Source organism: Pseudochaenichthys georgianus, chromosome 16 (genome assembly GCF_902827115.2).
Source record: "Pseudochaenichthys georgianus chromosome 16, fPseGeo1.2, whole genome shotgun sequence".
Taxonomy (NCBI): domain Eukaryota; kingdom Metazoa; phylum Chordata; class Actinopteri; order Perciformes; family Channichthyidae; genus Pseudochaenichthys; species Pseudochaenichthys georgianus.
In genome coordinates, this window is record NC_047518.2 from 31,353,628 (window position 1) to 31,369,642 (window position 16,015).

General features: G+C 38.3%; 1 protein-coding gene across 1 annotated transcript; it reads left to right on the forward strand.

The window, feature by feature from the left end:
* The first annotated feature begins 712 nt into the window (after nucleotides 1-712).
* On the forward strand, nucleotides 713-14,693 carry nek10 (NIMA-related kinase 10). Its single transcript, XM_071205922.1, is given in 35 exon segments — nucleotides 713-821; nucleotides 935-995; nucleotides 1,718-1,854; nucleotides 2,337-2,432; nucleotides 2,509-2,593; nucleotides 2,677-2,718; nucleotides 2,816-2,894; nucleotides 2,981-3,048; nucleotides 3,754-3,833; nucleotides 3,907-4,006; nucleotides 4,313-4,524; nucleotides 5,256-5,395; nucleotides 5,912-5,973; nucleotides 6,094-6,165; nucleotides 6,585-6,649; nucleotides 6,806-6,908; nucleotides 7,069-7,197; nucleotides 7,312-7,449; nucleotides 7,540-7,585; nucleotides 7,665-7,786; nucleotides 8,705-8,807; nucleotides 8,883-8,958; nucleotides 9,663-9,792; nucleotides 9,871-9,941; nucleotides 10,113-10,320; nucleotides 10,409-10,484; nucleotides 10,565-10,621; nucleotides 10,700-10,745; nucleotides 10,946-10,983; nucleotides 11,758-11,858; nucleotides 12,111-12,221; nucleotides 12,490-12,592; nucleotides 12,830-12,873; nucleotides 13,566-13,619; nucleotides 13,803-14,693. Coding segments are annotated over 35 exon segments (3,147 nt in total). The 5' UTR covers nucleotides 713-750; the 3' UTR covers nucleotides 13,824-14,693.
* Nucleotides 14,694-16,015: the final 1,322 nt, after the last annotated feature.

A 16,015-nucleotide genomic window follows, 5' to 3' on the forward strand; every position in this document is an offset into this window, starting at 1 on the left:
AAACAACTAGCTAACCTTTCTGTCACAGCAGCTAGCAGTGGTGAAACAAGTAGGCCCAGGCTACTCAGAGCTTTTCTGAAGTAAAGTGGCAATACTTCTATGCTACAATGTAGGCATACTTTGTTACAAGTAGGATATCTGAACTCAAAATCCAAAAGTAGCCACCTCAAATTTTAGCATCATCAAATACCGATAGTAAAAGTAGGCTTCTCATTATGTGGCTTATTTCAGAATAATATTAATTGTGTGTATTCTATTTTTATTTTATTGCAAATTCTTTGTTTGTGAACACCTAAACCCCCAAAACCAGATTCTGATAACACTGGATTGATGCATTCATCAATTTAATAGTGCAGCTGGTAGGAGCTCATTCTAATGACTGTTTAATGTATTTTAACACATAATAGTATATCAGAAGGCAATGGTGTATTTACATTTTGTATGAATATTCTAACTCTGCAAAGTAACTAAAGATGATAAATATTTTTCAGTTTAAAGTATTTTTCTTTATACATCTTTAATTAGCTATGTTGACCATCTTTGTCAATGACTGCATCTCTGTACGCTGGCTGTATGCTAAATATTGTTACTTGATTGTGTTAAATATTTGCGTACGAAATACAGTGAAGTAGTAGGTAGCATAAATGTATCTCCATGCTAAATTCCATTTATGTCTCAATGTCAACATGTCCCAAAAATGTCTGAAGTTAAACCACAGGTTACTCATGGAAACAAAGTGGGACGTTAAAAATGTCCAATCCAGTTAAAAAATTGAGACAAGGAGAAAAATCGCTCCTGAAATCCAGAGAATTACAGAGAAAGTAAGCCACTTCATCTCATCTCCTCCTCACACTCATTTTAAAGTCTGTAATGTCATTAAAAAATAACCCCTCATATGACTAAACCAATTCACCTGATGAAGCCTGTTTTCTAGGGCGTCTCATGATCTCAGGAGGCTCCAGTCCCTGCTCGCCAAAGGCATTCCCAGGCAAGAGGTGAACAACAACACATGAGGCCACGCCATGGCTGAGTGTCTAGACCAGGGGTGTCAAACTCAAATACACAGTGGGCCAAAATTAAAAAATCGGTACTAGTCGAGGGCCGGACTGGTTCAATGTTTATTGCAAAACGTATTGAAATGAACGTATTGCACGTATTAAACCTGGAACTAATGAAGCTTAAATTATTGCCTATCAAAACAACATTAAACATTAAATAATCAGTTGCATTCATTTCTTATGGCTCTAGCTGCAGCTTTTCTTGAGTCATTTCTTATCAGTACATTTTTCCACAGGCCAACAACAGCTTCAAAAAAACAATTCCCCTCAAAAAAACAAACAAACATGCCCTGTTGTCACAAGAAACAAAGTGCAGAAGGAAACATCCATTGAAACTCAGTTTGCTGCTCTGTGATGCTAGCTCAAGCTAGATACTTGGCATCTCATCTTGGGTGCAAGTTCATCAATGTTTGGGCTCAGGCTCTGAGCTGAGGACACCCTCAGAATTGAGTGAAGGTGTGCGTGCAATATACCGGCGGGCCAGATCTAACAGTAATTAGAAATTATCCTGCGGGCCGAAATTAAATTCACCACGGGCCTGATTTGGCCCCTGGGCCTTGAGTTTGACATGTGGTCTAGACTTTCGATAACATTACAATCCATCTCATATTTCTTCTGGTCTGTGTATATATTGTAGTATGAGACTCCCTGTGTTGCAGGTGGCCGCGCTGAGTCACAGTAAAGCACGCAGCAGTGGAGTCAGCAGATCTCAAGGCCTGCATGCTCCAAAAGATACCAGCAGACAGAGGAGTGAGAGTGACATCTCCAGCGAAGCATCTGAACTGAAACAATTCAGGTTTTTATGCTTAGGGAATTGTCTAAAAGAATTCCTCATTACTACCTTTATCCTTATTTTATATCTCAAATTATAATTTACAATATACTATATTATGTTTTAATATATTTTCTCTGATCTTTTATTTCTTTATTATGTTATGTCATGTATTCATATTTAATCTACGTACGTTAAGTACCATTACTATATATATATATATATATTTTACTATTTTATATTTTGTTATTTTTTTTGTTTTATATACCTCTCATTATCACTTCTATATCTATCTCTATTACTGTCTGCTTCAACAAATGAATTCTTATCGTATTTTTTTACCAATTCATTTTGCATTTTAAAGTTACATTCACTTGTTTTGAACAATAGAACTACAGAAGTTCTTGAATTATGTTTTTGGTAGCTTTACATTCAATATAATATTGATTTGAGGAATCAGAGTCTGTACCACTGTGGACCTTATTATATTTACGTTAATTTTCCAGCATCACATACAGAGACCAAAGATGTTTCAGCAGCCACCCATTGCAGAAACTCTTCTCTGAAATCCTAACGTCTTTGGTGAAGAACAGACTCTGCAGGTAAATGTATTTGATTTACTGCAGGTTTTTTTATTTCTTATGTTAAGCTAAGTGACACTGTTTTCTCCTTCTTCAGTGACTGGATTGACCATGCTCTGCCTGAGTCTGTCCTCAGAGTTCTGATCTGTCTACGATTACTGATTAGAGATCCTCACCATCAAGTAAATAAACTTTCATTTTTCATATTTGATCTTGAATTGTGTGAAGACTTCAGAAACTGTCTCTTATAACTGCTTTCTTTTAGAAAATCCTCCATCAGCTCCAAGGCATCAATTTACTTGCCAGGGTAAAAGCTCTCCAAGATGTTCTTCACATGCCTAAACAAGCTGTGTTTTGTGATTTATCCTTACATATCTCATGACATCCCCATTTTTCTCTTTCAGTATATGGAGCATGTCACTGTCATGTACATATCGTGTGGTGAACAGGCGTTTGCTGTGCAGAAGCTGGTCACAATGACCTGTGAGTAATCAATAAAACTAAATATCAAAACACTATGAGCCTAGTGTACATTCTCACTAATGCTGCCTTTGCTGATTTCCCTGCAGACATGTTTCAGAAGCTGTCTGCCGTTGAAGATCAAAGAGTCTGGGTCATCGATAGCGGCGCTCACAGGGTGAGTGATAAGTAGAGATAAGGTTATCTGTGATTATGTGCTGTTTTAAATGATATTTATGTCTGGGATAAACATTATGCTATACATAAAGTTATTCCTGGTGGTGCTTGTAACTCAATATATGTTGTATATTGGTGCTAGTTTAGAATTTAGTTTTTATAATCTATTAAATTCATTTTATTCAGCACTAGGGCTAAAGGTTGACAATGTTGGCCAGCATGTCCATCCAGCACTAGTCTTGGCTGTTTTTCCCTAAATCTATCTCATTTTCTCTAGCACCAACATGTGGCATGTCATTATACAAACAAGGCTTACATTTAATGCACACATTGCCATGGAAATCCCAGCTCCCCAGAGAATGAACATTTTCCAATTTAGACACATTATGACCTTCTTATTCCAGAACACCAACGGTTGAAAATGGGAAATTTAGAAACAATATCATATGTGGATAATAGTAGGCATATTTTAGGGTCGAAATATATGCAAATATTTACTCTCAATTTTGAAATGAACAATTCATAGAGTGGAAGTGCATATGTTGCACATTCTTTGTGAGATGCGTGACCATATTAGGATATCCTTTTATTGTAGCATGATGGTCTGTGGGTGTCTCTGCCCTCAGTTTCTTATCTTGTATTCCTCTACATGTAATGTACTTTGTGGAGAAAGAGTTAATTATTTACTTCAATCAACCATTCATAGAACTTGGTGAAGCTCCTCTCAACAACAGATAGCAGTGTGCTGCTGGGGGCCATGCTGGCACTCACCACTTTGGCTGAGAGGTAGGCAAATACTTTCTTTAACGTTGTAAATACACTTTTGATTTCATCTGTGATAAGCCTTTGTTTTCTGCAGCCCAGAATGCAAGGAGAAGATTGGCGAGCTACCCATTGTTGAGAACCTACTTCTAATACTGCAAGAATATGACCTGCTTTCAAAGAGGTAAGAAATGTTGGTTGATCTATTTGAAAGTAGTGGGAAACATACTTTATTTATGTTGATAACCTACCAAAAATCTAGCCAAACAAATCAAGTGTCTGCATTTGTGTTCATCCCTGTTCCCATGTTGTGTCACCTGCAAGTGCACTGCAACACATTGCTTGGGATAGAACAAATGACCCTTTATACTGAATAATAATCAATTCTTTATTTATACAAGTGTGGTGCAGCTAGAAAGCGATTCCAAGAATCTACCTTTGAATACAAGGAAACAAGAAAGGTTAGAGTGAACCTGATGTTTCCTCCAGAATGGGTGCGGGAGCTGCTGAGGCTCCTGTCTCCGGTGTGGCAGGTGAGGGAGCAGCTGAGGGGGCTGGAGGGTCTGCCGGTGCTGCTGAGCCTGCTGAACGCTCAGCACCTGAAGCTGCTGTGGAGCGTGGCCTGGGTCCTGGTCCAGCTCTGTGAGGACCCCGACACCAGGGCGGAGATCCGGAGCTGGGGCGGGGTGCAGCAGCTTCTCCGGCTGCTCCACAGGTTTGTGAGACAATTAAAACATGAATTAAATTCAATAGTCCATGTTAAAGTGATTTTGTGATCTTAAGAAGTCCCACCTTCAATTCAGTATAGTTCATTCATTAAGCTGGGGGGACTCTGAGACAATACAAAAAAGAATGATTAAAATCAGACCAACAGAGGCCAAGATACTGCCTTGACTGGTAAAAGTCAAGCTCCAAATACAACAGACCCTACATTTCCCATAATGAAACTCGATAGCATCTTTTATTAAAATCGTTCATTTGTCAGCTTTTGAGACTTCCATTTTATAGCAGAAAGCCTGCATTACATCTGTATGCAAATACATCAACAACAGGGGTTTGTTTGTCGCATAATGGGAGTTGTGGGATCAAGTGTTTTTGCAGCATCTATGTATTGATTTATATTTTTTATAAAATATGACCATTCTGTGAAATATGAGTAAACTATGATAAACGAGTTTTACAACTTTCTGGAAGTACGCTTCTAAATTCCTGCAATACCCGAGAGTATTCTGAAAAGGTTCAGGTTTAAACTGCCTCATATTTAACGAGCCTTTCTGTCTTTTCTTCCCAAGTTTTACCTCCAATTATTCCTAACAGCTAATGATGGAGGGTTCAACGACAACTGAGTGCAGAACATTGCCATTAAAAAGCGTACTAAAACAAATTAGATAAAAGTGCTTTAATTTACATTAATTGGTATTGTGTAATACAAAATGACTCTCCCAGTGACAGGCAGTACATCTGTGACCGCTCGTCCATCGAGACGCTCTCCAGCGCCAACGCAGCCGGCCGAATCCACAGAGAGCACATCAGAGAGGAGCTGAGCCCTCAGGAGGAGGAGGGCAACACCATGGCCCTGCAGTCAGGTCTGGGACAAGACACGTTATTACACACACTGCACATAAAGTGTTTAATCTAGGGTTTCTTGAGATTTAGAAATCACCCAGTCTCTGTCCTGTAAATAATTTAGTACGGTAAAAAAAGCCCATGTCCTTGCCTCTGCAGAGTAAATTCTTCTCCCCGAGGAGTTTTATCGGTTGCTCAGAATGTCAACAGCCTTTTCCTGAAGTGAAATTACACACCACTGAGAATTGATTTACTTTATCTATGATTTAGAGGAAATTGTTGGAGCTGTTTCCGAATGTCTACAGACAAGACTATGAAATAAAACAAGTTTGGTTAAACACAAACATGTTGTTATGTCTCTCCCAATACAAGATAAACTTAACAGCTTACAATCTAAAGGCAACTGGTCCAAGTGTGTGTCTTCCTGTGGTTTTGGGGGTCCGTTATTAATGGTCATCATCATAACGTTCGTAATATTCTCCAAGATTATTGTTCTTAAATTAGGCTTTTCCATATCCTCTTTAATCCCTTTCCAGCTTGCTGTACGGTTCTGACTGAGCTGAGTCTGGATGACACATCTGCTCAGCACATTGTGCAGGTATGGAAACATACACAGAGAGCACGACAGTTCAGAGGATTGGAGTGAATATGTTCACCATCATATCAAATCACAAGGTTTTAAATATTGTGTGTACTAAATGTGACATTCTTTTCTTAGGAAAATGGGGTCTATATAATCGTAAAGTTGATTATACCACAAAATCAAAGACCGAAGCGCACATCTTTACAGGTATTTGGCTTGATGTAGGAATTAAATTACATAATATTGTGGATGTATATCATGTAACCTCTTAAAACACGAGGTCACCGAGCCTTCGCAGCAGCTGGCCCGAGGCTCTGGAACAGTCTGCCCCTCCATGTGAGGTCGGCCCAGACCCTGGGGGTTTTTAAATCCTCACTAAAGACACACTTCTTCTCTCTGGCCTTCTAGTCAGAGCTGAGTACGACACCTGACATTTCCCTGTGTTTTTGTTTTTTATATTTCTGTTGTGAATTATTGTCTTTTATTGTGTTCGTAGTAAAGTGTTTTTATTACATGTACAGCACTTTGGCTCGACCAAAAATTGGTTTTAAATGTGTTATATAAATAAAACTTGATTTGATTTGAATTAAATTAACACATGTGTACATTTGTTTGCATTTTGACAGTGCTATGCATTTCGGACCCTTCGGTTTCTCTTTAGTGTGGAAAGAAACCGACATCTGTTTAAGAGGTGATGTTATATCATTAAGGAAAAAAAGAACATGTATTGCCTTTCATTCATTTCATACATTAATCTTCCAAATGCAGCTATTTTGGGAAATCTGTTTTGGAAGAATTCTCTTCACATGTTCCCCAGTGCTGTTATGTAATCTCTTATCCATTTCAGACTCTTTCCCACAGACCTCTTTGAGTTGTTTATTGATGTTGGACATTATGTGCGGGACCTCACGGCCTACGAGGGGCTGCAAACCAAAGTTTCACTGTACACTGTAAGAGAACAGCTTCTAAATGGATTCCACTGTTTATGTTGCAGTTTCTGGCTTTCAAATAAAAATATTACTGTGATTAGACATGAATAAAACTATAAAGTTTGACAAGGAGGATTATTTACCTTGCAAATGGATGGAGTTCTGTGTATATGTGATACAGGAAGAGGAAGTGGACAGTCTAAAAGAGAGCATAGAGACTGTGGACCAGAACCGACCTCCCCTTAAAGTCATCAACGGTTACTCCATACTGGACCATCTGGGCACCGGTGCCTTTGGAAGCGTCTTTAAGGTACGACTAACATCCTTGGACAATTACGTTTCTTTGTGACACAATACAAGAGTTTAGGTGTTTCATATCAAGTTTCTTTGGCTCCAATAAAACAATACTTATACTCTATGACAGGTCCGAAAGCAGAGTGGCCAGAACCTCCTTGCTCTGAAAGAAGTGAATCTCCATAACCCGGTGTTTGGCAAAGACAAGAAGTCGAGAGACAGTAACGTGGAGACAATAATCTCTGAGCTCACGATCGTCAAAGAACAGGCAAATTAATGTAGTGACTGACACACTATCTTACAGCCAAGAACAGCCGTGGTTTGTGTATTTATGTATTCTTTGATTCTCCTTCTTTAGATGATGCACCCAAACGTTGTTAAATATTACAAGACATTTTTGGAAGGTAAGGATCATTTTAGCTGAAAGCTTTTAAAAGAAATGAATACAACAAAAGTTCAAAGCCTAAATAACATTTGTTTTAGGCGACAGGCTGTACATTGTGATGGAGCTGATCGAGGGAGTGCCACTGGCTGAACATTTCAACTCTCTGAAGGAGAAGCAGCAGACATTCACAGAAGACAGACTTTGGAATGTTTTCATACAGGTAACAGTTCTCCTTTTTGGGAAATCTTCACCTGGTTAAGTATTAAAAAAACACAACATATTGAATACTGTTTTACAAACTGGTCGTTTGCTTGTGCCACAAACCTGAAACCAATAGAACAGCTGTACAAGAGAGCTATCAAGGTGTTTGACAGAAAGCCTTATTCATACCTCCACTGTACCATCCATGAAAAACACAATTTCTTGAGTTTTGACCATTTAAGTCTTTTAAAAGTATGTGCTTTATTTATAAATGTTTGCATGGACTGCCCCCCCCCCTTAGGGGAATTCATCCACAGAAAACACACTGGACGCTGCACTAGGTCAGAAACCAGAGGAGACTGTGAAGTCTACCGCAGACGGACCACTTTTGTACAACATGTCCTTTCCATTAAAAGGCAGCTCATTGTGAGACTGAGATACGGATTGTCCCACTCTCAAAGGTTTTAAAGGTCAACTCAATGAATGGTTAAGAAACAAACAGACGTGCAATCACCGTTAAATGCACTTTAATACAGGGGTATCTTCTCTCGCACTTTAGGTAGCTCTTGTATCTTCTCTTGCACTTTATATGTCGTTGCTGCTAGATTGTATTACCATGTGATAAATACTTGGGTATGTTGCTCTTGCTCTTTTGCATATCAGGTATTTGTTTTTGCTATGTTTGTAACATGTCATTTTCTTAAATGTTTTTATGTGAGGGAAATGAGCTCAAAGCTAAATCTGGCACTATTACGCTTGACACATTTTATTGTTTTAAGTGTTCATTGAAAAAAACTAAAACTTTTACATGACAGAATATGAAGATATTCATCATAAGATTTAAATATTGTAAGACCTAAAAACAAACCTTTTAACTCTGCTTTCAACTGCCAATAATTGAATTAATAATCAATATATCTTCTCTATGTTCCTTCAGATGTGTCTGGCACTGAGGTATCTGCACATGGAAAAGAGAATAGTCCACCGCGACCTCTCGCCTAACAACATCATGCTGGGGGAGAAGGACAAAGTCACCATCAGTGAGTGTCACCAGTTTATTACTCTCCCTTTCTTTTCTGATACGCTTGTAACCTAAGTCTTTCTTCTACTTTTAGCTGACTTTGGCCTCGCTAAGCAGAAACAGGAGAACAGCAAGCTAACTTCAGTGGTCGGCACCATCCTTTACTCCTGGTGAGGAAATTCATTCTGAGCATCAGGCTACTGCTAGCTACAGTAAAGACTTCTCAATGAACTCTAGAATAAAATCTGTTGAAAATTGTGTAATATATGTTTTCTCAAGCATCATAAATGTATTTTAGTTGTTGTGATTTGTATTGGGCAACCAAATATCTCAAATATGTGAACATTTGTTGTAAGATAAGAAGAAGAAAATTAGAAAAATCCTCTGTGGGTGAACATACCCTATAAGGAAGTATAGCAGAGCTGTTTATACAGCCTGTTAGCAATTTAGACAAACGGCAGATACAGCAGCTCAAGTGTGTTTATGGTCAGGACAACAGCTGTGTGTGTTCCGTTGAACATATATGCTCGCGAGGACCAATTTGAGTGGTAATCCCTGAGAGCATGGAAAGTGGAGACTTGTTTTCAACAAGCTAAGGATGGTAAGCATTCATTTTAGGTATTGGATGCTATAGGGAATCCATTATGAGCGTCCCCTCAACAACGAATACAGTGTGTGTGTGTGTGTGTGTGTGTGTGTGTGTGTGTGTGCGTGCGTGCGTGCGTGCGTGCGTGTGTGTGTGTGTGTGTGTGTGTGTGTGTGTGTGTGTGTGTGTGTGTGTGTGTGTGTGTGTGTGTGTGTGTGTGTGTGTGTGTGTGTGTGTGTGTGTGTGTGTGTGTGTGTGTGTGTGTGTGTGTGTGTGTGTGTGTGTTAGTCCAGAGGTGGTGAAGAATGAGCCATATGGAGAGAAAGCAGACGTCTGGGCTTTGGGCTGCATCCTCTACCAGATGGCCACTTTACAGCCTCCGTTCTACAGCACTAACATGCTGTCACTGGCCAACAAGGTAACATGAACAGAACACACACACACACACACCGTTTTTTCTCCCTGCACTCTATTTATTGTGCTTTGCTTCTTTTAGATTGTAGGGGCCGTCTACGAGCCAATTGAAGAAGGAGCTTTCTCAGAGAGAGTCACAGATATGATCAGATGGTGAGACTTAAAGAGAAATAATTATTTTTAAACGTTTGGAAAATACTACATTTTGGTCAGTTTTCTATGACGTACATTTCGTCCCATCATTATTTTGTGTTTTTATTGTTATATATTAAAGTAATTTAAAATCAGTCAGTCTCCAACATACTTTAGGGGTTTTTCTTTCAGGTGCTTGAGTCCAGATCCAGACCAGCGGCCCGACATTGTGGCCGTCAGCTCGAGGATCTCCGACCTCATGATGAGGCTGATGGATGGCCTCTACACTTCCCAGAATGCACTGGAAAGAAGAGCAGAGAGAGACAGGAAACAAGCACAGAAGTACTTCCTGGAGAGGCACAAAAGCCAGACTAACTGCTGTCACTCAAACCCGTCTCAGGTAGATAGGATTTTGAAAACAAAAGTTGTAAAAAAACTGTAATTTTTTGTATTTTCTTTTCGATTTATAGATGTTGCAATCTTTGCAGGACAAATGCCTAATAAATATTGAATATCCAACTCCACGGTCTTCTGGGGCCGGTAGTTCAAACCACAATGAGCAAGGTAACTGTCTCATACTGCACATCATTTAAAACAGACTAGGAAAGATTTGGCTTCAAATAAAATAATGACGTGTGTTTTAGATGAGGCCTCAGATGGAGATGATGAGCAATGCAACATCACTAAAGGAAAACACTACGGTTAGTGCCCATCATATTCTTCGTGAGGTTGGGTAAGATTTCGTAATTAGTTTTTAATTAGTTTTGTTTTGATCAAAGGACTAACTTCCAGTGCCCGTGTTACGCCTGACCGAAATCAGTCTAGGTAAGTATAAAATCAAAAAGTACCCATTTCTGTGTGGTCAGTGAGAACTGTGTATTGTTTCGAATTCAGGCACAGTATCAATAGTCTTGTGAACAACGTATTTGTTAATGTAGCCGATGTTTGTTGATGAATAAACAAAAAACTGTTTAATCGTATCTGACACAATTGACTGATTTCCTTTTAAATTCTCCTCATCTCAGTGGGGATTCTGCTGCTGCCAACATTAAACCAAGACCAGGTGCATATTCAACCGAATGTGAAAGCTCTACACAAAATAACTTTAACCTGTTAGACCCCAAGCCTGTTTTTCAGATCTGATGCTCGAAATTGACATTTCCAGAACAAATTACCATAACTACACTTCTAAAAGGGGGAAATTAATAATCTTTTTTCTCAAAGTAATGATAAACCTGTGAGTTGGATGTAGAAAAGTCAGAATCAATATAGATGTTTTTTATTTTAAAGAAAATTCAGATTGAACATAGTAAAAAACTGTAAATGATAGTGTCCGTCTAAAAATTCTTTTTTACTTATAGTGAAAACTACCCTTGGATGATGGGTTAGTAGACTAAAAGCTTCAGGAATCCAAAGTACAACATATAATAAGTACCCTGTATTAATTTTGTGTCTTCTCACGATGCAAATCGATGGGTTGGATGTGCAGAAAAGATAAATAATAAGGGTTTTATGAGTGAGTTTCTGTGCAGTAATCTGTTAGCATTTTTCGCTCGTTGCTAATTCAGAGGCTCAGCGTTAGCATTGTGGGTTTAAAAAAAAAAAAAAAGATCAGTTAGCTGAGTTTCTTCCCGCTACATGGACATAAAACATTCATAGTTTATTACATCTTAAGAGGCCCTCAGACACTTTTGCTTGCAGATGTTGTGATTTCGACCCCTTCGCCGGGTCCGTGGGGTTTAAGAGGTTGAGCAGACGTTCTAAAAGTTAAAAAATAATGTGTTTACTTCCTGTGTATTTAGCCTCCTGTTTGTCTGTGGTTTTGCCCTTACCTCAGTGTTAGCAGGGATCTGTGTTTCCCAGAAGAAAGTCCGGCAGATTGATGATCCCATCCAGAGGCTCCTCGTGCAGATGCACAAAATTATTTACATCACTCAGGTACAATAACATAAGATTTGTTGTTAGGTCGTATCAATGTTCAGTTTAACGCTGCAAACATATCTCATCAGTCCAAATGTGTTCACTGTTTCGCTTATTTTTTCCATTACAAATGCATCACAAACTTAAAACCACTAGGCCATCAAGCGCCAAAACAATCAACCTGACTCAGAAATAGTACTTAAATGCAGATATGAAATTACGATTTAAAAAGGTATTCCCTTTTACTTTTCTTTTTTTTTAAATCGACAGCTTCCACCAGCTCCGCACCGCAACATCAAACGACGTGTCATTGAAAGATTTAAAAAGTCTCTGTTCCACTTTGGGAGTGATCCATACAACCTGAAAGTGCAGCTCAGCAAGGTTTGTCACCTTACCCAACATGGGTATGTCAACAATGTTATTTATATGTAAACCTCAACTCAGACTTGCTGCAACTTAGCACTTGATTTATTTATTATTTGTGTCTGACAGTCAGGCCACAGCTCTATCTGATGTAATGTATTATCCATATTTATTATTAGATAAAGGTGTTAATGTGTACATGAGGTACATTAATTTATGTTTTATTTCCGGAGAGTGTTGCCGCCCCCTTAATTAAAATGAGGATGTCCTTCCCGTTTCCCTGCAGCTCCTCCAGGCCTCTCCAGAGCTGATGGAGTTAGGCTCAGCCTCTTCAGACTGGTGGCCTCTGCTCCACCACTTCTCAGGAGAGGCTAATGCTGACAGCTCAGGTACAGCGATATTTAAAATGTCCACAGCTACAACAACACTGCAGCTTCTTTGACAGATCTACTCTTACCCTTAAGCTCAAATGAGAATATGTTTGGAGCATTTTGGCAATTTTACTTAAACTACTTCTAGTAAATCTGGTTGGTAAGCAAACCTTATGAAAATTCAAAGTAGTGCCCCTGAGGACATTTCTTGTTTAAATTGTGATGCCAATCTGCTTTCCTCTCTGCTTCTGACAGATGACGGGAATCTTAAAGACGGAGTCACCTATCAGCAGATGCAGGTCTGTTTTTCTAAGAAGGCAATCTGTATTTTTCTGAAAAAATACTCATTATGTCCACAAAAAAAACCTTGTCAGTAAAACTTTTTGGGGAAATATACTTATTCAACTCTTATCTTGGAGTTATTGATACCACTTAACATTTATTTCTATTAAATGCTAGCTACATCCAGGAGCAAGTGTCTTAGCTTAGACTGAAGGCAGGGATAACAACTGCGGCCATTCAAGAAATAGTTCTAGCCCCGTGAAACCCCTCCATGTCATTTTTACACTGCCGTTTTAATACATATTTCACAAACATGATATGAAAGTGTGGATTAATGGCATTAGATTCAGAATTCACAATGTTACTTTTGGACAGAGCCAGGACAGCCGGTTTTCCTCAGATTCCAGTTTTGCTAAACTATATTTAACCTCCAGAGAGGGGTATCAATCTCCTTAACATGCTCGTCAAGAAAGTGACCAAGATTCCCGAAAACGTTGAACTGTTCCATATTTAAAAAATAATGAATACATATTTGTGTTACCACACAGCAATGCAACATTATGGTGCTGTATAAGTAGGTGTCACCTTTCTTTCTCCTTCTGGATCTAATTTTACATGTTGGAATAAAAACATTTAATTTCCGCTTCACAACCATATTGAATGTCTGTCTGCCAGTAACGTGATTTCCTGTACAAATGTTTATTTTTAGGGGATCATAGAGGAACTGCTGGAGAAGAACAGCTACTACGAAGCAACCCAGCAGGTGACATTCTCCCATTATGACATTTCACAACATTCAAGTCATGATTGTATGTAGCTTAAAATGTAGATATTTGTATGTTCTCTGCAATGGGTGATTTGATTTTTGATCTATGGTATGAGCTGTTAACATGTTTGAAAATAATTGGACTTACTGCTGCTCTGTTCTATATGTTTCTTATTTTAGGATAACAGAGAAAAGAGATGACGGAGGAACCAATTAACCCTTGTCCATATGCATCCTCAGATTTAACACAAGCAGTGGGAAAAACACATTTTATTTAAGCATGGAAGCAACGTAACTGAGAAACTAAGTATGTTCTTCTCTTTATTACCCAGCTTAGTCCATGTTGTGGTAAGGCGGCTGTAACATGGTCCATCCCTCTCAGCCTGCAAATAGCAATTAATCCATTTTTGGTTGATAAAATCTGTCACTCCGTGTTTTAATGTTAACGTTAATGTTAATCACTTTCCTAAAATCCATAAATTGGCCAAAATATTACTAATCGTTGCAGCAACACCACACCCCTTTGGTTCTCAGGCATTGATTATTTGTAATAGTTTAGTGGACTGTGTGAATCTATGCATGTACATATACTGTATGTGATGATTGTTATATCCGATTTGTATTTATTTCAGTCCATGAAAAGTTTATCATATCAAAGAAACAACACACTAAACCTTAAACACTATCCAAAGCTTTTTTTTTCTTGTGTAAAGTTTCCCTTTTGTCAAAGAGTCTAGCTCTTTAAGTTCTCAGGACCAGACTCAACACTGTGACTGTTCAACTCCTCACTGCAGGACTGCATAACGCAGCATATGTTTCAAAATGCTCCAAATCCAAACCTTCATCTTCATTACAAGTGAAAGGTTATCATTACTGCTGTTAAAAAAATGATTAACATGTGAAATATACTGTGCTAAACTCACTGAATGTTTTTACAGTCATTTTGAAGAATGGAGGGCAGCTGCAGGGACGCTTTCATATGCACTTTGATCCATACGGGATTTATCAGTATAATCTGTAAAATAAGCTATTTCAAAATGATATACCAAATAAATTATTTATTCCAGACGATGACAAGTTTTCTCTGATCTTTGTTGTAGTGTGTGAAATGTTGCATAATGCATGCATCTGTGAATGTGAGAGTTATTTGCTGCACTGCGTTCAACTAACCAATACTCTGCTTATTTGTAAGGGATCCCATGCCAAAAACATCTTTAACAATCAATTAGAATGTTATAAGCATATCAAAATGTGTATTTAATATGTTCATCTGAAAAGCAAATGCCATATAAATGTAGGTGATTAACAAATAGCATTATACACATCTGAAGTGTAGGTGAGAAGAAGATTAAATTACCATAACATGGAAACACTCAATAACTTTAAATGTACTTACTTGCTTTCCAGCACTGATGGTGATGGAGGTTCCAAAACAAGGTGAAAAATGCAAATGCAGAAAATATAGTTTCAGTGATTTATTGAGTAAGTGCAATTACAAAAAGCTTACTGGCAGGGGAAGCAAGTCCAAACAAAAGTAACTGAGAATCCTGAGCAGGCAACAGGTCAGGGATCAGTTACTGGGCTCAGGGTTGCAGATTTACAGGTGCAGGTGGCTGAAAGGGGCACGAAGCAACATGACAAATGAGCAGGAAATGAGACACAGGTGAGCAGGAGGATGTGGGAGTCAGGTGACCAGGGGGAGGAGAGTCCGAGGGCATCTAGTGGAGAATGGTAATGGAGAGATATCAGGAAGAAGGGTCAGAGGGAGAATGGGCCAAAAATAAACACATCTGAAGAAGCTTTTATTCACATACATTAACTGTTTGGTAACAGTCCTGGAATATAACTAATATCCGCAAGTTCTTTACTTACAGCTTTTAAGTAGTATTTTTACTTTCCGGCTATTTATACTTCTACTTCACAAGATTTCAGAGGGATAGCCCATATTGCACTTTTTACTCCACTTAAGGTATTTGATCACTTAAGTGATTTCAAATAAAAATGCAAAATGGATTCAACAAATTCATTATTTTGCATCATTTTAGATTAAAATGTGACTTTATTAATCCACAAGGAGAAATTGACCAGCTACACGGCAGTAAAGCAGGCAACATTTAAACTTCACCAGCTTCAACATACTTAAACTCAGTAACTCAGTGTACATTACACAATAATATAACATACTTAGAATTATGAACGCCATTTTGTACAATAAATAGTTGTACTGCAAGAATGTTTATGCTTTTATTCATATGTCTTGCCTATGTTTACTTAGGTAAGAACTTGAATGCAGGGTTTTTACTACAGTTACTTAGAAATGTTACTTAAAGGAAATTAATACCATTTACCAAAGTATTTCTTGTTTAATGTTTACTGACTGAGTTTTGGAAACT